Source organism: Lissotriton helveticus, chromosome 5_1 (genome assembly GCF_964261635.1).
Source record: "Lissotriton helveticus chromosome 5_1, aLisHel1.1, whole genome shotgun sequence".
Lineage (NCBI taxonomy): Eukaryota > Metazoa > Chordata > Amphibia > Caudata > Salamandridae > Lissotriton > Lissotriton helveticus.
Window position 1 is genome coordinate 1,978,397,393 of NC_136065.1, and position 22,400 is coordinate 1,978,419,792.

At 44.6% G+C, this 22,400-nt stretch overlaps 1 protein-coding gene across 1 annotated transcript in view; it reads left to right on the forward strand.

Moving 5' to 3' along the window:
- Positions 1-22,400, forward strand: part of PSMD3 (proteasome 26S subunit, non-ATPase 3) — a 36,845-nt gene that overhangs the window by 9,206 nt on the left and 5,239 nt on the right. Inside the window, exons 4-11 of the mRNA XM_078645676.1 lie at positions 286-422; positions 6,608-6,798; positions 8,635-8,738; positions 11,664-11,778; positions 14,233-14,352; positions 15,338-15,441; positions 17,359-17,514; positions 18,790-18,840. Of these exons, the coding sequence (XP_078501802.1) occupies positions 286-422; positions 6,608-6,798; positions 8,635-8,738; positions 11,664-11,778; positions 14,233-14,352; positions 15,338-15,441; positions 17,359-17,514; positions 18,790-18,840 (978 nt within the window). The remainder of the gene's footprint in view (positions 1-285; positions 423-6,607; positions 6,799-8,634; positions 8,739-11,663; positions 11,779-14,232; positions 14,353-15,337; positions 15,442-17,358; positions 17,515-18,789; positions 18,841-22,400) is intronic.

A 22,400-nucleotide genomic window follows, 5' to 3' on the forward strand; every position in this document is an offset into this window, starting at 1 on the left:
TTGCTTTATTTTATTGTTTGCACTATACTTTTTCACACTTTACAGTTGATATTGTTCAGACAGTGGCCCAGTCCAAGTGTTGACCATTGTTCCCTTATTGCAGTGCTATAGGATTCCTTTTTACTACTAAGACATGCATTCAAACGGATGACATTTGCAATGTGCAAGATCAGAGAGGTGCACTTTTGAAAAGGCTTTATGCTGCTGAAACATGCTTGGGAGTGGGGCTGTGGTATCATGATTGTTCATATTTGGATTTAATTCATTACTTTTCCTCATCCTCAGGCACAGAAAGTTTCAGATGACTTGATGCAGAAAATCAGTCCCCAGAACCGGCGTGCATTAGATCTGGTGGTTGCCAAATGCTACTATTACCACTCGCGGATTTATGAGTTCCTGAACAAGCTTGATGTAGTCCGAAGGTAACAGGATGTTTTGTGTATAATGTCAGGCTTATTGCTCTGGCTTTAGCAATGTTATGGACTGCATATTAATCTGTTGTGCTGTTAAATCATTGTTTTATTTTGTCTCTTGGGCAAATTATGTATTTGTTTTTCATTCATTTTTTAATTATATTATTGTGAGGGGGCAGGGTCGGAGACCACAGGGGATGGTGGTTCAGAAACACTAGGATCAGTATATAATGAGGCAGAGTCGGGAAATAGTGCACGAAGCGAAGGCTTTATTTTCAGATAGGCTTTTCTCCTCTTAGTAGTCACTCTCAGTCTTGCGAATTCAGAGGTCTCCGTTCTGACTCCTCTTGTGAAACCGGGGCTAGCCAGAATGAAGCAGGGGTGTAGACCAGTCGATCTGCTCGCTCCGGTCGTCAGGTGAGTGGATGTTGGTCTGCTGACTGGCTCGTGACTCCGTCCGGAGGAATCCCCAAAAGCAAAGGAAAGAAAGGAAACAGTCACTGGGGCGTCCGACTAGGACTTGCAGGGGCCCGGGGAGTGAGGGAGACCAAGTGCACAATTACAAACAGCCGTCCGTGGTGCTCGTGAGGGGAAGGGAACTCGGCTATACAATATTTACACTGGGTCTCGAGGTTTCAACGGCTCACTCCGTCCCACCCAGCCCGCCACTGCACCCCGTACCTTGTCCAGCCACGCTCCTCCCGTGGGACCGTGGCAGGGCGAAGCGCCAAACCGGTGGCCTCCTGGCTTGACGACCGCTGGGCTCTCTCCGTAATCTTCTCCTCCGATCTCCGACTGCACCTCTCTCCGTCTCCACTCCAGTACACCATCCGCCTCCAGGGAAACGCCGTCCGTCCTCTCCGTCGCTCTTCCGGCTTTTGGCTCTCCCGCGCTGTTGGTGGGCGTGGCCTCGCCGACCTGTAGTCCTGGGTTAAAGGGACCGTGCTCTATATCCGTAGGATAGTCCCACACACCGGTTTCCTCCGTTGCACACCAGTCCCCTAGTCTTGTGGCATCAGTCTGTACAGGGACGACAGAAAGGGGGGTCAGCGGCATTGCAGACCACCAGTCCGAGGGCATATCAGCATTGTCATCCCCAGAGCCCGCCACCCCGTCACACACCTCCCCCCCTGGACTCTCCCGATCGGGGAGAGGGAGGACCCTGGACAGAAAATCAGCGTTCCCGTTATCGGTCCCTTTCTTGTGCAGCACAGTGAAGGAGTAGGGCTGCAGAGAAAGAAACCATCTGAGCACTCTTGGGTTGAGCGACCTGTTGCGGTACATCCACCGCAGGGGGGCATGGTCGGTCTGCAGAATGAAGGGCCGGCCCTCCAAATAGTAATGCAGTTTTTCTATCGCCCATTTGATGGCGAGACACTCCCGCTCCACAGTGGAGTACTTCTGTTCCCTAGGGAAGAGTTTCCGGCTTGTAAACAGGACCGGGTGTTCGATACCCTCATCGTCCAACTGCGATAGAACGGCCCCCAGGCCGGTCTCTGATGCGTCAGTGGCTAGGAGGAAGTCCCTGTTGAAGTCCGGGGATAACAAAACGGGGGCGAGGTGATGGCGTTCTTCAAGAGGTCGAAAGCCTCCAGGGCTTCCCTAGGGGGTTTCTGTATCACCTTGGTCTTCACTTCTTTGCGCAGGAGGTCCGTCAAGGGGGTGGCCACTTCAGCAAACCGGGGAATGAACCTTCGGTAATACCTGATTAGCCCAAGAAAAGCGCGGAGCTCCCTTTTCGTTGTCGGGAAACACGTGTCTCTGATGGCCCTGACCTTCTCGTCCTGGGGGGCTATGGTGCCCTCGCCTAGCACGTAGCCCAGGTATTTGACCCTTGTAAATGCAGCCCGAGACTTCTTTGCATTGACATGCAGGCCCGCCTCCTGCAGGGCCCGGAGGATGGCTTGTAGGTGTTGTAGGTGCTCTTTCCAAGTTTTGCTGTGGACGACGATATCGTCTAGGTAGGCCGAGCAGAAAGACGGAAAAGGTTTCAAGATGTGGTTCATGAGCCGTTGGAACGTGGCCGGGGCGCCATGAAGCCCAAAGGGGAGCACTGTGAATTCGTATAGCCCTTCGTCAGTGATGAAGACGGTCTTTTTCCGGTCCTCCTCCCTAAGGGGTACCTGCCAATACCCCTTGGTCAGGTCTATGGTCGTTATGTACACTGCCTCCCCTAGGTTCTCAATCAACTCATCAACTCGGGGAATGGGATATGCGTCGAAAGAGGAAATCATGTTCAAGGCTCGGAAGTCCATGCAAAAGCGTTTATGTGCCGTCAGGTTTGGGTACCATCACTATCGGGGAGGCCCAGTTGCTGGAGGACGGTCGGATCACCCCCAGCTCTAACATATCCCGCACCTCTTGTCTTACGGCGTCTCTCCTGGCGGCGGGGATCCTATAGGGCCGCTGTCTTACTATTTTCCCAGGGATCGTCTCGATGTGGTGCTCCACAAGGTGTGTCTTCCCCGGCAAATCCGAAAACACAGACAGGAAGGGCAACATGGTTTCCTTTAGGTCTTGTTGTTGTCTTTCTGACAGTTCGGGGTTTACCACGAGGTGTCTTAGGGTGTTGTCTTCCGTCCTTTTATTTGGGACCACCAAGTGGGCACTCCTGGGTGTGGGACCGATCCATTTTTTGAGTATGTTTATGTGGTAGGTCTGGGTTTTTGATGGAGAGAGACGTAACCTGTAGGTGGTCTCTCCTATCGTTTCGGTTACTTCGTATGGACCGACCCACTCGTTTTTCTTCGTGATTGAGGGTAATAACACCAAGGCCCAGTCACCTACTCCAAGTCGTCGTAGTCGTGTCCCTCTGTCGTATGTCTTCTTTTGTTTCTTCTGTTGTTGTTCGAGGTTTGTATAGGCCAGGCTACGTAGCTTCCCCAGCTTGGACCTCAATTGTGCAGTGTATTCCAGGGGGGTGTTTCTCTCTTGGTCTCCCTGCGTTTCCCATGCATCTTTGGTTATTTCTAGCAGGGTTCTTGGTATCCTCCCGTATAGGAGTTCAAAGGCCGAGTGACCTAGACTACTCTGTTTTTGGGCCCGGAGGACATACAGGGCTAACGGGAGTAACCGGTCCCAGGCCGGTCCTTCGGAGGACAGCATTTTTTTCAAGGTAGCTTTGAGGGTTTGGTTGTACCTCTCCACAAGGCCCTCTGTCTGTGGGTGGTACACGGAGGTCTTCAGATGGTGTATGTCCAGGGATTTACAGATTTCTTTCATGAGTCGTGAGGTAAACGGTGTTCCCTGGTCGGTTACCACCTCTTTTGGAAAGCCCACCCTGGAAAACAGTTCTACGAACTTCTCAGCCACATTGGCGGTTGTGGGTGTTTTCAAGGGAAAGGCCTCTATGTATCTTGTGGCATAGTCCACGATCACTAGCGCATAGAGGTGCCCTCTGGGGGTCTTCGGGAGGGGCCCTATGAGGTCCATCCCCACACGCTCAAAGGGCACGCCAATGATGGGCATTGGCTGTAAGGGGGCCGCCGGGGGTCTGTGGGTGTTCCTCCTCTGGCAGATGTCGCACTTCCTGCAGTACTCCTGCACATCTCTGTAGATCCCTGGCCAGTAGAAATGCCGCATGACACTCTCTGTGGTCTTCTCTTTCCCCGCATGGCCTGCCGTGAGATGAGCATGGGCAAAGAACAGCACCTGTTCGCGGAAGGACGTCGGAACCAAGAGTTGTAACTCTTTCCCTGCAGCTGCTTCTCTGTACAACAGATCTCTTTTTATGATGAACCTGGGATAGGTGTTAGTGGACCCTTCCTGAGTGGCCTGCGCGGCCTCCCAAGCGTTAAACAAAGTACGGTCCTCTGACTGGGCGAACCGGAAGCTGCGGTCAAGGACCCATGGTTCAGCAGTGACCAGAGCCGAATGGGGTTTGGGCTCGTCGCGGGGCTGTTCGTAAACCGTTCTTCGAAACAGATCCAGGAAGCCAGGATTGTCTACACCAAGGATCATTTCCTCAGGGAGGGTCTGCAACACTCCTACCCTTACCGTACGTTCGGGGTGATTGCTAGGGACAACGGTCACCTGGGCCACTGGATACGGCTTTATGTCACCGTGCACACAACGGATGTGTACTATCGCATCCTGGTCATATTGGTCGGGCAGGACAAACCTTTCTTGCACCACTGACTGCCTACACCCGGAGTCCAGGAGGGCTTTGATGCTATACCCGTTCACCTTTATACTCACATGTAATGATGTTCCCAGCTCAGCGGAGTAGAGGACAGCCTTGGGTAGATACCCCACCTCCATAGGTTCTTCTGGCGGTCTTCTCCTGGGGCAAAGGCGGGCGATGTGCCCCCACTCGCCGCACTCAAAGCATTGAGGGCCTCTGGGTATGGGCGGTTCCATCCGGATAGGGCGAGGCCGGAAGGGCTCCGGGGTGGGTTTGGTTTTCTTTTCCCCTCTTCCCGATGACAGTGGTTTTGAGGCCTTCTCTGGTTCCCATCCTATGCCCCTAGGCTGTGCACGTGCATAGTTGGCGGCCATCTCTATGGCCTGTTCCACCGTGAGACCCGAGTGCTGTCTCAGCCACCTCTGGGAACCATAGGGGAGCGCCTCCATGAATTGCTCCAAGTATATTTGTGCCAGGATTTCCTCTTTTGTGCTGGAGCCAGATTTCAGCCACTTGTCGGCCATCATCTTCAAGCGGAAGAAAAGGGTTTTTGGGTTCTCTCCCGGGATCCCTTTTTCCTTGCGGAACCTGACGCGGTATGCTTCGGAGTCCAGTCCTAGGTGGTCCAGGATCACGTTCTTGATCAGAGCATAGGGAGCGTTCCCAGCAGGATTCGCAACCTGGTATGCAAACTGGGCCTCCCCGGTCAGCAGGGGGCCAAGAAGAACGGCCACTTCTCTTCGGGCCAACCCAGAGCCCTGGCCGCCCTCTCAAAATTCATCAAAAAGGCGTCAGGGTCTTCACCGTGCACGTATTTTTGTAACGCTATACCGGATGGGCTAGGGACATGGGCTCTACTCTCTACAGGAACCAACCCGGTGGGATGTGACATCGTTTTCTGCATGTTGTCCATCTGGGCGGCTATTGTGTTCTTAAACAGGTCCCTGTCGGCTTGGGCCGAAGTCATCTGCCTCTCGACGGCCCATTCAAGCTTCTCCTGCCCCTTGATGAGATGCTGCAGCAGGGCGTCCATCTCGGATTCACAGATGGACTGTGATCCCACTTCTGACACCAGTTGTGAGGGGGCAGGGTCGGAGACCACAGGGGATGGTGGTTCAGAAACACTAGGATCAGTATATAATGAGGCACAGTCGGGAAATAGTGCACGAAGCGAAGGCTTTATTTTCAGATAGGCTTTTCTCCTCTTAGTAGTCACTCTCAGTCTTGCGAATTCAGAGGTCTCCGTTCTGACTCCTCTTGTGAAACCGGGGCTAGCCAGAATGAAGCAGGGGTGTAGACCAGTCGATCTGCTCGCTCCGGTCGTCAGGTGAGTGGATGTTGGTCTGCTGACTGGCTCGTGACTCCGTCCGGAGGAATCCCCAAAAGCAAAGGAAAGAAAGGAAACAGTCACTGGGGCGTCCGACTAGGACTTGCAGGGGCCCGGGGAGTGAGGGAGACCAAGTGCACAATTACAAACAGCCGTCCGTGGTGCTCGTGAGGGGAAGGGAACTCGGCTATACAATATTTACACTGGGTCTCGAGGTTTCAACGGCTCACTCCGTCCCACCCAGCCCGCCACTGCACCCCGTACCTTGTCCAGCCACGCTCCTCCCGTGGGACCGTGGCAGGGCGAAGCGCCAAACCGGTGGCCTCCTGGCTTGCCGACCGCTGGGCTCTCTCCGTAATCTTCTCCTCCGATCTCCGACTGCACCTCTCTCCGTCTCCACTCCAGTACACCATCCGCCTCCAGGGAAACGCCGTCCGTCCTCTCCGTCGCTCTTCCGGCTTTTGGCTCTCCCGCGCTGTTGGTGGGCGTGGCCTCGCCGACCTGTAGTTCTGGGTTAAAGGGACCGTGCTCTATATCCGTAGGATAGTCCCACACACCGGTTTCCTCCGTTGCACGCCAGTCCCCTAGTCTTGTGGCATCAGTCTGTACAGGGACGACAGAAAGGGGGGTCAGCGGCATTGCGGACCACCAGTCCGAGGGCATATCAGCATTGTCATCCCCAGAGCCCGCCACCCCGTCACAATTATATTTCTTTTTCCTCACATATTCTCCACCTGCTTGCAGCTTCCTACATGCCCGTTTGCGGACAGCCACCCTCCGTCATGATGCAGATGGCCAGGCAACTCTCCTTAATCTGCTTCTCAGAAACTACCTGCACTACAACCTGTACGACCAGGCAGAAAAGCTAGTCTCCAAGTCTGTATTTCCAGAACTTGCCAACAACAACGAATGGGCCCGTTACTTATATTATACAGGTTAGTGGATTTAATCTGGATATTCTGTGTATTAGTCTGGAAAGTGGCATCCGCACCTATTCGGTGTTTTTCACATGTGAGAAATGACTGTTATCTCTACGTTTATATGAAAATAATATTTCCATTAATGTTTGGTAGAATGTCTATTATTACTTATTTAACCAGATTGCTTGGCTACTTAGCAAAAGACTGGAGTAAAATGAGCTCATTAACTTGCTAGCAGAATCAGTTTTTGTATGGGGTTTTTACAGATGTAAACGTCCATTCCTTTAGACTTGCACAGATTAGATTACGTGCATAGGTCTGAGTCTAGCGGCCCATCTAATAGTAAAGAGAGGCGACAACATTATGAAAACCATCTAATTGTTCTAAAGAATAGTTAAACAGGTATTTTATTACATTCGCCTGATATCAAAAACATTAACCAACGCAGGAAAATTCTGTAGGAGCCTGCTTGTTGTCCGACCAGCACCATAGACCGCTTCCTCCGTTTGGAGGGATTAAGGAAAGGCTTGCCTATTACTTCCGGCTTCGAATCTTCAGGGAGAGTGAATGTGTGCAGCTTTTTAGAAAGTTATCCAAGTTTTGATAAAGCACCAAATTAAACTAGTGTGTTGGGTGCAACATGTGAGAATCCTATATAATAGCGCCATTGCTACTAAATGAACATTTAATAAAGTCTAGTTATCGTGTATTAGGGACAGGTGCCATGGGCCAAAATGAAAACTCCCCTCCCTTATTAGTTAATCTTGCACATCCGTAAAACATCAAATGTATTCCAGTTCCATGCGGCAATATTTATATATAAAGCAGGTGTACGACTTTCTAAGCCTATTGTTTGTTACTGTTAATCGTGCTCATTTTAGTGAGTTTGGAAATCAGTCTGTCCTGTGTTGAAGACATTACTTAAGTAATGTCTGGGAAATTCCAAATAAAATAAAACCCTTTTTTCTCAATCCATAATTGGCATGAAGTTGAGAGCAGTATTGAAGAATTTATTAAGTTAAAAAGTCGATCTCATGCAAGAAATGCACACAAATTGGATGAAGTCTTCTGGTGATGCGCGAGTTGTTGTTATTTCAGAATGGTTTTTATTCTTGATCCTGGCATTTCTATGCTTTTCTTAAACATTGAGTGATTAAAGATATCTGCATTTCACTCGGGGAGGCTTGGGCAACGATCTCCCTTCAAGTTGCCTTCAAGAGCAACTTGTGAGCTGCCTCTGAAAGTGCTCCTGAACCTCTCCATTCCTCTAAAAATACCCAAACTAGTTTACTCCTGCGTGTTGTGAGCTTAGTGAATATGAGCTGTAAGGCTATACTTACGCTTCCTTACACCCTTGTACCGCTATCATTACTTCCTGAAAACCCCCATAGCAGAACTGAGAATTTCCTTTTATTGTAGCAAGAGATTACCTCTTTTCAGTACCAGCAGCTTCCAGAATTTCTTAAATCTGTGCAGTGCCCACAGAAACCTGAAAAGTTGACTTTCATTTTCATCTTTTTCAAACTTATTCTAAAATAGAACCCACCCTCTTCAATTCAAAAAGCATTTCAAGTGTCCTAACTCAACACAGTAACACATAAATACTCAAAACATTGGGCTCATTTATAGGCATTAGAACCATAGGGGCTTCAGGAGATCAATTCCAGTGGTGGCATTCCCGGTGAACCCTAGACAGAGAGGACCTTTTCGAATTGAATATTACTTAGTGAGAATGAGTAGTGGTGGAACACTAGAAAAGCTGAGAGCTATAGTAAAGTGTTCGTACACCTTCTGTGCATTTTAACATTTTAATTTTTAATAAAGTACCATGTATACATTATTCTGTTTCAGGTCGCATTAAATCCATCCAGCTGGAATATTCTGAAGCGAGGAGGACCTTAACCAACGCCTTGAGGAAGGCCCCTCAGCACACTGCAGTCGGCTTCAAGCAGACAGTGAGTAGACACCTTCATAATTCACCTGTGCAAAAGAAAGTTACCAAATAAATTAGAATCTCACATCTTTTGCTGTTGAAATGAATACTGGTTCACCTCCCAATGCAAAAATACTGTTTTTTGTCTCTAAATGTAATGCAACAAAGTAGGATAGGTAACAGGGCACTTTGAAACTTTCCCCAGGGAAATTGTGTGTCCTTAGGTGACTAGAAGCAAGGATTGATCTAACCCGCCACCACCATGACTTGTTCTCTAAAACTACGTCAACAGGATCTCATGCCCGGTGTCAAAATCAATGGATCAATGTAAATTTGTTCCAGTGCCACCACATCCATCGGAGATCACCAGCTTTTAAGAGCCAGACTGCCTCACTGTGCCTGGGTGAAAACTGGACTTTATAGGGTGTGAACAGTGGTGGAGTTCTACAAGTGGCTCAACTTAATAGCAGTATGTTTTTCGAAACCTTTGGCTTGGTAGAGCAGATTTGGTCAGATCTGGAGAAGTTATTAGCAGGGGCAAGAACATCCAGCAATGGTTTATTCTGAGGGTGGATATTGACCATTTTCTCCAAATCGTACAACACTAAGTCGGTTTGCAAGTAAGTATTATTTGGTTGACAGTGGAATAAAGATACCCTAAGTTTGCATTTCTTCTCCTGATTAGTCCTACTGACAGATACCCTTGAGGCAGTCCCCAACCAGTGCTATGCTATATTTGGGTTGGAATAGGTCATCTCAAAAGTGTAACAGAACATGAGTGCTTGAATGTTTGGGTTTAGTTCAGTTAGTGGGACAACTGAAAGGGGGAGAATCCTGTTACCAGGCTAGTTTCAGGAGCGTTGGCATTCATGTTGGGTTGTTTGTATATTCTTCCTCTCAAAGTTCAGCTGGTCAGATTGAATTTCTTTTTAGCTCCACACCCATCATCTTTGCATACTTAGTTATACAGTAACCAATATTGAAGTTAAAATCAGGGGGCACCCAACAGCATGTTAATTTTTCTGGGTGAGCTCTAGCCAGTTGCAGTTGAACAGAGCCAAGAAAGGTAATCATCGGGACACAGGCACATCTAATAAGATGGACCTTTGGCCTTATTGTCACAACAATCAATATTTTGAAACAATTGTCTTTTTACTTAGTTGGTGCCGATCTCCATGGGCGCTCCATGTTCTTTTTCTCCCAAGTTAAAAGGATAAATGATGGGGACCCTTTTACTCTACTTCTCTCAATCTTTTCTGGATTCCCCCAGCCTACAAACTCTACAGAGCAGTGCTACAGTCTCCAAATAGTCCTATTGTGTGTTGTGTTCATCCTTACATCATGTGTTGGCTTGCACAGTTGCACAATCTTGCTGAACACTCTTACATTTTGTGAAGAGCCCATTTCGTTTTTGTTATCACCAGTTGGGCTGGCTGGCACTGATGGCGAAGTTGCTGCAGGAGGCGTACTTTCTTTTGCAGCAGGTTTGGGCTAGGGTTATTTGTCAGACACCGTTCTGGAGTCAGTAACTGTGTCTGTTGTCCGAGGCAGTCACTGCTTCCAGTAGGCGCAGGGCAGTGCTATTTTCAGTTTGGTTGTACAGAAATGTATACTTGTTTCAGATTTGGTTGCATGGTACTGTATGTAAACTGAATTTTAGGCACCCCATTAGCAGTTTACTTGGTTACAAGGAGAATTTGATTGCAGCTTATTGTGTCAGTCGGCATCACTAGACCGTGGCAGCCGGCATAGCGCAGTGTATATTAAAAAGAGGTGTATATCCAGACAGTGTACAATAGTAGTAGGTTAGGAGCATGGCAGTGCCTAAAGATTTATGTACTTTTGTGACCATACTACTTTTAACAAACTGAAAAAGTGTATTCTTTTAGCCCTCATACATTCTGTGACAGTTTGACTCCTACAGAATCAATCCGTTTTTGATCAGGTTCATGTATTTACTGAGGTGTGGGTGGATGTTGGTAGCTGTTCTCTTTAAAACTAGCATTACAGCTTTCTTAGCACCCTGTCTTTTGAAGCCATGGTCTTTTTTTATTAATTGTTTTAAATTATTTTTTTTAAAGCATGTAACCGAGATTGCAGTAGTATCCCCTGGATTTCTGGGGGCTAGCTTTAATGGCAAGTGGGGCATATGAAGTTCAACAGGAAAATAATATTTCAAGGTTATTTTTGTGCCGAACTACATAAGATTTGGCAGATCAAAGGGAGGGCCTGTAATGGGGTGCTGTATGTACTTTTAGTATGATATTTATTGTGGGCAACACAGATGTTTTATCCTGATGCACTTTCCCTGAAATTGTGTTTGTGCACTTTCATATGTTGTTGTATAGTATTGAAAATGCGGTTTAATAGTTAGAAACACATTGCAATTACATATTGCGGCACATTGCTGCTCAAATGTGCTTAAGTGCACAGACTCCTTCATAAGGCATGCCCATGACACTGCCCTCCCACAACCGCCCTCCCGCTGTTGCACCAGTGAATACGTGTCTGTTTCGACTGAAATCAAGTGCAATACCATTTTTTCATTCTGCCATCTGCACTGCATTGCCAGAACACACACAGTGGTGTGGATCCAACACTTTAGTTGTCCTCGGAAGCACACTGTACACTAGTGATCTAAATCTGACATGAGTGCTGATTTAGTGTTTGATGCTGTAGGAAGCTGGTTGAATACAGTCTGCCACTTACTGCCTTCGCAGTGGGGTCATATCTATTAAATGTTATGTTGATTGTTGGAAGAGCTCTCTTGTGGTTCTGAGTTTTCTAGTCCACAGGGAAGAAAGACTTATTAAAAAAAAAAAATGTTTATTATTATTTTTTATTTTATTTCATTCTGACATGTTTGCCAGAATCAACTTTGCCGTAACAGTTTGATCTCTGGGCACCTTCTGATTGAGTTTACATTTGGTCATTGTACTTTGGACAGGTCCACAAGCTGCTCATCGTGGTGGAGTTACTGCTGGGGGAGATCCCTGATCGCCTCCAGTTCCGTCAGCCTTCCCTGAAGCGATCCCTAATGCCGTATTTCCTGCTCACTCAGGGTAAGTCTCTGTTGCCATGTGCCTACTATTTGAATGCCCATGCTGCCACCCTCTACTTTTATGTTTTCTGTGATAGGAACATTTTTCATTCTCTAACATTGATTTGCAGTTTACCTCCAGATTTCAGGGTTGGCAACATCGATCTGCTTCAGAGCCCTGTGCTTTGTGTGTTGCTGCTTTCTGCTGGTAAGATCTAAACTAGTGCTCTGACACTGGCAGAATACCGATAGAGGAAGAAGGAAATCAGGAAACAGTTAGCTTGCTATCAGCAAAAATATAAATAAAGGGCAGTTTATCAGTTTTTGTTAGAAGTCGTTTTCTGTGAGCAACTGAATTGTACATTTTGTTCAGCAAGAAAAAAGATAAAAAGGCAACAGTTTACATCAAGACTATGTTGTGAATCAGTTTTCTAGTGCGCAGGAGTCTTCTTACAATTTTCCTTTAAAAAAGGTTTGTTTAAAAAAAAAAGGCTTATTTTTTTAAGAAAATGAATAGAACTTGGTGAATAACATAGAATTAGGCTTCCAAAACCTTTGCTTTTTGTATTTAAAATAGTTTTTTTCCCTCAAGTTGAAGAGTGCCATGGGATCCCGCACTTAGCCAGGAATAATCACTGCTTATGCCTATCAGTATAGATCCCCTGGAGGATAACTACTATTTGGGCTGTGACACTAAACAGATTTATTTTATTTTTTAGTTTTATGTTGTGCTAACCAGACCCTGAAAAGCATTAGAGTTATGTAGGTAAACATGCACAGTAAAAGAATAAATACAATATATTTAGGGCCTGTGTCCATCAGAATTGCACCTTCCTCCTAAAGTTTAGGAAAGAAGTGAAGAGGTACCTCCTGTGAAGAAAGCTACATCGTAAAATGTTACTATTGTGGGGGTTCTCCATCCAGGAACACAGGACACCCATGTAGGTATTTTGTGGCAAGAAAAGCCAAATTATACAGCAGGGCGTTCCATTAAAAGCAACATCCTTGCAAATCAGTTTTTTAACATGTCGTTATTAGCATTTGACTTGAAAGGAAGGTACATGGGAATAGCTCGGTTAACGTATAACCACACAGGGCATCTACGTGTCTGGCACATCCAGCTTGGTCACAGAAGGATTAAGCAATCAAATGCATGCCATTAACAATTTCAAAAACGACCAATCAAGACATGTAAATGAAACATTGAATAAGCAGTAGCATTACAATAAAAAGGCGGCAGTTCATACGTAACATTTATAAAGTATCTAACAACTCTTCTGTTTGGATAGGCCTCCGATTTAGCTACTTTCACAGACCGTGCTTTGGTACCTAGTTGCATTGGAGAGTGCTATATAAAAACAAAAAAATGATGTCATGGAAAAATGCCATTTAGTATTGCTCTTTGCAGCTTATGGAGAATACGCCTGGTAGAAAATGAGTTTCTATAACACGTATGATATTCGATATCAGTTACTGGCTTGTGTGCACCTAGCTGTACACACATGGGGCCTTTCGTATTTTAAAGGCTATTCCGAAATAAGCTCACATGAGCAGAAATATGTAAAATCATGTACATCTGTAGTCAATATCAAACTGCCAGCATTAAAGTTTGATTAAAACTTTGCTTTACAAATTACCTATTTGTTTTTATAATTGCCAAAACTTGATCTTCAAGTGAAAAAGAGGAACGTTTGAACATTTAACACCAGCTATTTCTATACAGGAACTACACTGTCTAGGGCTCTTAAGTGTTTAAAAACAAACAATAAAATGCATTGTGTCACTCTGATGGACAAGTTACAACAGGGACAGTGGATCATGTGGGGATACTGTGATCTCTGTGAAGTATTCATCCCTGGTATTATAATATAAAATTAATTCAAAAATACTTCATCATTTAGGACATGCTGGAATTGCAGAGAACTACTGACACCAGGAATTGTGTTCTACCGAAGGGCATACACTAGGGCAGTGGGGAAGTGCTGTCATCGGGGAGTAACTGCAATTATTACACTGAGTTTGTGGGTGACTATCCTTGTAAGGTGAAGTTTGATCTACCACTTACACTCTACTCTATCAGTAAAAGAAATAAAAGGTAGTAAACGGCTGCTGTGCCTCCACTGGTTGCACACCCACTGGTGTAGAAGCCGGTTGCTTTCTGCTTTCCATGAGAGTACCTTCACAAGCAGTTGCAGATGCACAAGGTGTGCAGAACTACTAACTGTGTCAGGAAGCGTTATATACAAAAATTAAATTGTTATGTGAAGCAGCATGTGATTACCTAACTCTGAATAGTTATTTCTTTATGGCCAGGGCGACGTTGAACTATTCTGCTTGTTGGGTGAGAGTTTACTTTTGCTTGTTTATGAACAACCAAGGCAATCCCATAGGCAATAAACTGTAGTTTTCTACTTGTTCTGTCCATGCTCTCTCCGTACTTTTCATATGCTTTATACAGTCTTTGTGTCACCCACAGCTGTCAGGACCGGAAACCTGTCCAAGTTTAATCAGGCCCTTGACCAGTTTAGCGACAAATTCCAGACAGATGGTACCTACACCCTCATCATCCGACTGAGGCATAATGTCATCAAAACAGGTGGGTGTAAATTTCGTGCCCCGAAGCTAGTTTGTTTGGTCCATGTTTCAAGTCCTCTTAGATGTACACCATTTGCAGCTATTTCACTGTACTGGTCAGCGACATTTAAGAGTTGGAAGCCACTTTACAGGATTTGTTATGCCATTCTTAACAGAGCATTTCCTGCTCTGGTCATTTACGTGTTAGAAGTATGCAAGTAAAGTGCCGTTAGGACCTGCTTTGCTTTGGTTATTTCATTAGTACTTATAAAGTGCAGTGCATACAAGTACCAAATAACATTTCATGTCCGGATTTTATGTGAATTATTTTTCCATTTCACAATAGTGTGTCTTAAATAAAGAATTTTGGCAATTGGGAAATATATCTGAGTGGAGGGTAGGGGGTGGTGGAATAATAGTGAACGCGATATGTAAGAGAGTTCAGTAGTGGATACGCTTATAGGGGTGCTCTGTCAGAAGTCTAGGCTGACTTTCTGCCAACATGCCTCCGCGTTGACTTATTCAGTGGCTGAGTTACCTGTTCACTCGCTGAGTGACCCAGGAGCGGCCCATGCAGGAATGGGCGGTGGGGCGGGATAGAGGGGGAACTCGACAGACTATGAGAGAAAATAAAATCATGAATTTTCCCTCGTTTTCTTCTGTCTAGTCCCCCCACCCCACTGCTCTTACCTGCACTGGCCGCTCCTGGCTGAGAATCCCTCTATGTCCGCTTGCTTTTGGCGACTCTCCCTATTCTCAAGCTGTACTGCTCTTTTGCTGATCTGCTTATGCACTGACTTTCTGGGGGAGCTCCTTTCTGTATCATTTGCTGCTGTCTGTATCTACTCACTTGCTGACCTGGCTGCACTGTTTGCACTCCCCCCTACCTCTGTCTGCACACTTGCTGGCTGGTAATGTGTCTCAGTTCAGTCATTCGCTAGTGGAGTAGCCATTTGTATCTGTAGTATGTTTTCCTATGGTCATAGTGCCATTCTTTCTTCTACTAGGTGTCAGAATGATCAGCCTTTCATATTCCCGCATTTCATTGGCCGACATCGCCCAAAAATTACAACTGGACAGTCCTGAGGATGCCGAATTTATAGTTGCAAAAGTGAGTCTGTACTTTGGCCAGTAATTTATTAGTGTGTGGGTGACTGGCGGTAACGTGCAGCCGGAGTGAGGGAAACCTGCATAGATGTATGTCCTCTGTGGGTAATGCGAGCACAAGGGATAATGGAGTGAGTATTCTCTCGCACACTGCTAGTCAGCTGATGAGTGGATGTTGACCAGTATATGGATCTGAAGTATTGTTCAGCTGGGAGCATGTACGATGGTCTGAGAAAGTGGACAAACCATGGCCTAAACTCAGCTGATGTATCAATAGCCCATCTTACAGGACAACCCTCCATTGACTAAGCTTGTGCATTCCTCTTGGGTTGGTGTTTTCCGGCACTCTGCATCTCACTTAATTCTTCACAAATGCACTTATTTATGACTGTCCACCACATGATGGACATGCTGTCTGTATTTTGGGCAGAGCACGTCAGTTTAGCAATTAAATATACATATAAAAAGTAATGCCCAGGGCATTTTTGCAGCTTTTGGTGTCCTGGAAACGTCCAAACTGGCACATTTGGAGGAGTGTGATGCTTACTAGGTGGTGGTTATACTGGAATATGGCAGCAATGCCAGGTCCAGTTGGTAGTGCCTTTTGCAGTGGCCTCCGGGGCAACACATGAGTCCCTGGTGCTTATTTATTATTATTTTTGCACTTTAACCCCTTAATTGCTGCCGTCGGCCAACGGTCGTCACGGCCACTACCTCCCCAGTGCTGCGCACGACCGTTGGACGTCCATTCAGCACTAGTTCCAATGGACAGCGCAGCACTGGGGAGGTCTATTTACAACGCTTTAAAGGGGTTAATCGCTGGTTTTATTGGTTGCGTCCAGTCTGACCCTCCATCTCTTCTCCTCACAGACGTGCAAATAATTATATGAGCAGATCTAAAAGATATGTTTTTGCCCATCAATGGGAGATAAATGAGATTTAGAGTTAGTAGGTCTATACTGTGCATTAATGAAACCCTGCATATTTAAAAAGTATGGACACTATTGTCAAGTTTTTTTGTATTTACTGGTTAGGCAAGAAACTCCTACTGGCCTTTGCGAGAAATCTGGATCCTATGCCTGTAATGAGGACGGTGTTAAGAGTAGAGCATAGCTACTATCTTTTTTCCACTGTGGGAAGTGAAAAACCAAGGATGATGGAGTGGCTTCATTTTCATGTTCTTAAGAGAGGTTTTTATGGCACGAGTGTGGTATCATATGACACTGCTTTTGCAATGTGTTAAAGTGAGGAAGATATGGCGTCTGTAGGGCAAGTGAGAGGCTATGGGAGAAAGGTTACCTTCTTCACGGATACTACGGCAGGGTGAGCGGATGCCTAAGGATTTGTGAGAGTAGAGATTGTTACGAGAAGAGATTGTCTCAGCATGCTGAGTGAAGGTAGCTCGTCTTTAGGAGAGCATCTAAAGGTGTACAAGTTCAATAGGTCAGGACCCTTTGGTACATTGGTGGTGTAGCTACGTGGTCCGGCTTCTAGTAGGTGCTAAGTCGCACACTCAAGGGGTTCTATTTCTCCTTGATTTTGTGCAAGGAGAAATGGCGTCTTTATAATTGTCGAGTTAAAGGAGCAAGGATTGATTCCCTTACCGATTTGTGATGGGTGAAAGTGGTGTTGGTGTTTGCCTGGCAAGTGAGAATTTCTCAGACAGGATTCAGTCTCTATTTCTTCAGGGAGGAGAGATGAGGAGTGGCATCTAGATTTCCCTACCATTGTGTTGCAAGCCTGGTCAGTAGTGCAAATGAAATGTGATGGGTAGGATGGGAAAGAGGTGGTGATGTAAAGGAGCAACAGTACTTTGTAATGTTTGGGGCTGAATTTAGCAAAATTTGAAAAGGCTGACTTTAAATCATCCTGGGAGTCTGGTGTGTGAAGCTTTCTTACTGTATCCAATGTGGTGTTTCAGGCTATTCGTGATGGAGTTATTGAAGCCAGCATTAACCATGAAAAGGGTTATGTGCAGTCCAAGGAAATGATAGATATCTATTCTACACGTGAACCCCAGCTGGCCTTCCACCAGAGAATCGCCTTCTGTCTGGATATCCACAACATGTCTGTCAAGGTAATGGTAGCACCTCTGAACCCATGCCCCTCTGCCTTTATCCCTGTTCCCGTTCCTCTGCACCTACCCATTCACTCCACTCCTCCTTTTTCTTCTGCTCTTTCCAAAGAGAACAAAAAACTAAGAGATGCACTTGTTAAGTAAGGCTGCATCTCTACCGAGCAGTAAGCAGCCTCCCCTTAACAAAAGCTGTTTCCTATGGATTGTGGGTATTTGGTACTCATGTCTTGTCCTTATGCTTTCCCTGTGCTGCGCAAATCCACGAAGCTGGGGTTGAAAAAAACTGCATTCAATATAGTTTGGCAGAAGAACTAGGGCAAGAAGTACCTTTTTGCTCCAAGCATGTAGCAGTTTAGTACACCCACAAGAGAAAGTTACCATAAATTCTCTACTCTAATTCAGGAAGTGGACCCCTGCCTCAGCAACACTAGCACTAACCTGAGACGTCAGTCTTGACCGCACCTTCCTTCAGGTGATGCTCTGAGAATCAGTAGACCGATAATGAAAAGACCGCAACCAAACAACAACCAAGCTCTAGGGTTTTTGCCTCAAAACCTATTTGCTTTCTTGTCTTGCCTAGAGCTAAGAAGTGTCTGTGATGACTTAATCTCATGATGAAAACCTCCCACATAAATAACTTTTAAGCTGCCCTTGTCTTTGTTAACCAGTTTTACAAATGGTGGTTTGACACTATAGTAACTGTGGTTGCCAAGGCCCTAGCTTTTCATTCGCATGACCCCAAACTCTCACCTGTAATTGTCTCCCATTGATTACATTCAGCCATAAAGGAAGACTAATTCCTCCGGTCTGGACGCGGAGAGACAGATGGGACAAAAGATACAGGCGAGCAAGGGTCTGCCGCAAGGGAAGCAGTAAAGGCAGAAATATAATAGAGAGTTAATTGTGACATAGGCGTAGAGCTAAGACTTGAGCATTAAGGTTATAAAAAAGAAAAGTCTTTAAGCATATGATCCACAAAATAAGGCTCTTTATAGACTCCTCTGTATCCTGCTCACCCCACCACCCTGTTCATGTCTACTGACATTCACACTACTTGCACACGTATTACTCCTTTGTTTCCGTTTCTGCATTCACACAGCAAGTCCCTTCTCTGTTAAGGACCACTTCACCCAGTGCCTGGCCTCTTCTACATCCTTACTGTGCGTCTATTACAGCATATCTCGGGGTTCATGCAGATTCATTTAAACTAATCCATCCTTTTGCTTGTTGTACAGATAGCTCAGTATTTCACCCCGACATTTTTCTTTCCTTCAGGCAATGAGATTCCCTCCAAAATCCTACAACAAAGACCTAGAATCTGCTGAGGTAAGTTGGTGCTGCTGAGCACTGCTTTTCTGGGGGGAAAGGATGCAGGTTGATTGTGGGTGGGTGTGTAATAATGACAGCCAGTCAGGCATGAGAGAACTTCCATCCTCTTTCACGCTGGTTGCACATGCTTTAAACATGCATATTAATCTTCTTTCATAGATCGTTGCAAATAAAATGTTGAACCTATTGGATCTAAATAACGAGGTGTCTTGGTATCCGGGCAGTGGCTAGACCCAGATGTGAAAAGTCCTAGGCAAAGTAGAGGTGGAATAGGAGCTATGGGGAGAATGCAGTTTGGCTGAGCTCCCATAGTACACTAAAGCCAGAGCGACGGAGAGAAACCAAAGTAAGCCTTATGGCAATCAAGTTTAGCTTCCATCATTCCCTAATGGACTCTTAACAGAACGTTCACAACAGCCTTAACCCATGTTGGGGCGCTTCTACGGTTCCTGAAAGTGAGCTTTTGATAGAAAGAAGTGGACTAAAGGCTTGATGTATGCCCTAGCCAATCTCACCAGAGGAGAGGAGGAATACAGGAATCAACCAGCTCAGTTTTTTATGGTAGAGCTAACTTTCATCCAGTGAAAGGTCGATATAAAAATATCAAAATATACTTCCTAAATATACTGCATATTTGTGCTCCGTGGATTAATGCATCCCTGCAGTAGAGATCTTTTTGATCCCAAGGTCACAAGTTTGAATCTGAGCATGTCCGATCAGACTATCGTCCTCCACAGGGCAATAAAATAATTCAAATGGGCAGCAATAAAACCTCTTTTATATAGCAAAATTAACATTTTTAGGGTGAACATGTGCTTAATAGAAGATGTTTTATTTCATGATATGTCAATACCAAGAAAAAGTTAAGTTGAGAAAAGCATAACAAAAAAATACACGCTGTATTAAGACAATGATTTTACTAACCAGTCCGAGGGTATTTTATAAAAAAGGAATAGGTTTTTTGTGTTGTTAAAGAACAGGCATTTGTGGGTGAATGATTTCTTAAGAATTGATCCCTCAAGACATACTCCGGATCTGCGAGGTGGAAGTTTTCTTTCCTGCCAGGAACACTGCAAGATCAAATCCTCTGAGATGGGTTGTTTATTTGTCTGCATACTTGCAAACATAGATGTTGGAACTGCTAAAAGAGTGTTTATGTACTTTAGGTTCTGCAGAGATGGGGAAAAAGGCCCTTCAACTTTCTTCTTGGTGATTGTGCCTGTTGAATGCAATGCTGGGCAGTGGGACTCTGAACCTTAAATATCATGAGTGCGTGTTCAATAGATCAAAAGCCAGACATATCTTTCAATACTCCTTTCTGGATGCATGATTAACAAAGGATCCCAGAATTATCTCTCTATTTAGCGATGCGATCTTCCCTTTCTTGAGGTTGCAGTGGAATCCAAGACTGTTTGTAGTCATTAGCCACTGGCAAGCTTCTGGGGTAGAGAAAGTATTCCAGTATGGCAGTACTGAAGATAAGCCTACCCTGTTCATGTTCCTCCTGTGCCCTAGCCTGAATACTCACAAGCTGTCATTGAAAAAGTATTTAAAGGGGTTATTGCACAGATACGCTTTTTATGTGGGGGTCATAAACCTTGATTAGAGGGAATTTTAGGTTCTTTAAACATGCAGGATTATGAATACATAAATAGAGTGTTTACCTGCATTGGAATACTTTTAAAGGCAGATAAAGATACTACCTAAAACACAATTTCCAGTTTTTTGGTATTTTTCATGCATCTGAATGTACGCATTATGGCGAAAGGGTTGATTTTCATTTTTTTAAGAGATTGTTTCTTCATGGCTCATGTTTTCTGATGAACGCTAGTAATGATCTGTTCTCCTAGTACAAAGGAATTAGGAAAGGTCTCTAGCAAAAAATGTATGTAGCACACAGAGCTCATCAACAGAGATAGGCTTTTGTGTATTGTTTCTCTCTTTTTTTTGGCACAACTTCATTAACCAAGTACAGAAGCACTGAATACATTAAGTTAATCAATAAGTCTGCCAAACGAATAAGTTTCAAGAAAATAAGTTTCAAGGCAAGTTTTGATGCTTTAATATTTGTTTGTCTAAATATACATTTGCAGGAAAGTAGGGGTAGGCTTGGGCACAATGCACGTCTGTGTCTCTTGGGTTGAGAGAAATGTGGGTTACCTAATGCCACGATGTTAGCTCATCCATATGAGCTTAGTAATTATCTCTAATCACATTCCCACCTCTTCTCAAGTCCACAAATGGCCTAAAATTCTGCTGAGGTGTACTGTATTAGGATGTTGGTGCAGTTTAAATTCATTATGTATATGTCTAATGTATTACAAAAGTCGATTTTTTTATATTTATGTAGCCGAGTACATCTCTATTCTATAATACTCTATTTTTCAACCTCAGAAGATAGAAAGCTGACCTACATCTTCTGGTCTATACAAACTTGAGACCATTGGTTTATATGTAGTTCTCTGAATAGACCCAGAGTTCTTATCAGCATATAATCAGTATGAACGTATAGAAATGTATATCATGTTAATTGAGTAGGCTTTATTTTGTTCAATATTTAATATTAGGAAAGGTTGTATCATTCACTTTAGTTTTAGGTTCACATAGTTTTTATATAACATTCTTTCCCATAAATCGCTTGATCACAATAGAAAACAAAGCTAACAAACTAAGATACCATACAGTCCTTATAGCCCACATTTTTTTTTAATTCCGTTTTTCGTGGGTAATTATTTGAAAATAGGAGTATTTTGCTGTTGCTCGCTCTCTATTATTATCTTTCTGCTGTACCTTCAAACTGATGTACGTTAGCCTTAAAATTATTCAGTCTTTACAAAGTATTGTTAACAAATGTTTTAATATCCTTTGTTCTTATCTTAGTGCACAACATGCATAGATTCTTGACAAGTATTGTCGGTAAACTATTCAAGACTGAGTACGTTAACAGGCTCATATTTGTCTAAATATCTCAAGTTCGGGTTGTCCCTACTTAAAGAGCTGATACAAACTGTCCACTGTTCTGGTGGCATCTAACCCAACTTTTACAGCAGGTTTGGCATTAGGAGGAATTTAGCTTTTTGGATCCTAAAATCTCACACTACTCATCATGACTTGAGTGGTTTCTGACTGAAGTGTTATCTACCCGTTTTTCCCTGTTGTCTACTTTAAAGTGCCCTGCATCTGAATGCCAGAGTATGTACGGCTACCTTTCTGCTGTGCATTCCATGGTAGCTATTGTCCCAGCAGGATGTAACAGAGTTAGCCATGCCATTATATGGGCTATAATTATCTTCCATCAGTGTTAACATAAGGCTGTCTTCTGCGAGGAATTCTTACAAGTAGGATTACCATAAGATTGCATTTTGCAGACAGCTCACATAACTAGCTTCTCTTGCAGACTAGAAAAACTTACCTTTGTGCATCATAACTTGCTTATGGAAAACATTCAGTATCATCCCATTTACAATTTATACATTATAACACTAATTGTTCTAAAACAGAATTATAGGCTGACAAAAAGATCTACAAGTGAAAGTATGCGTGTGTGTGTGTATATG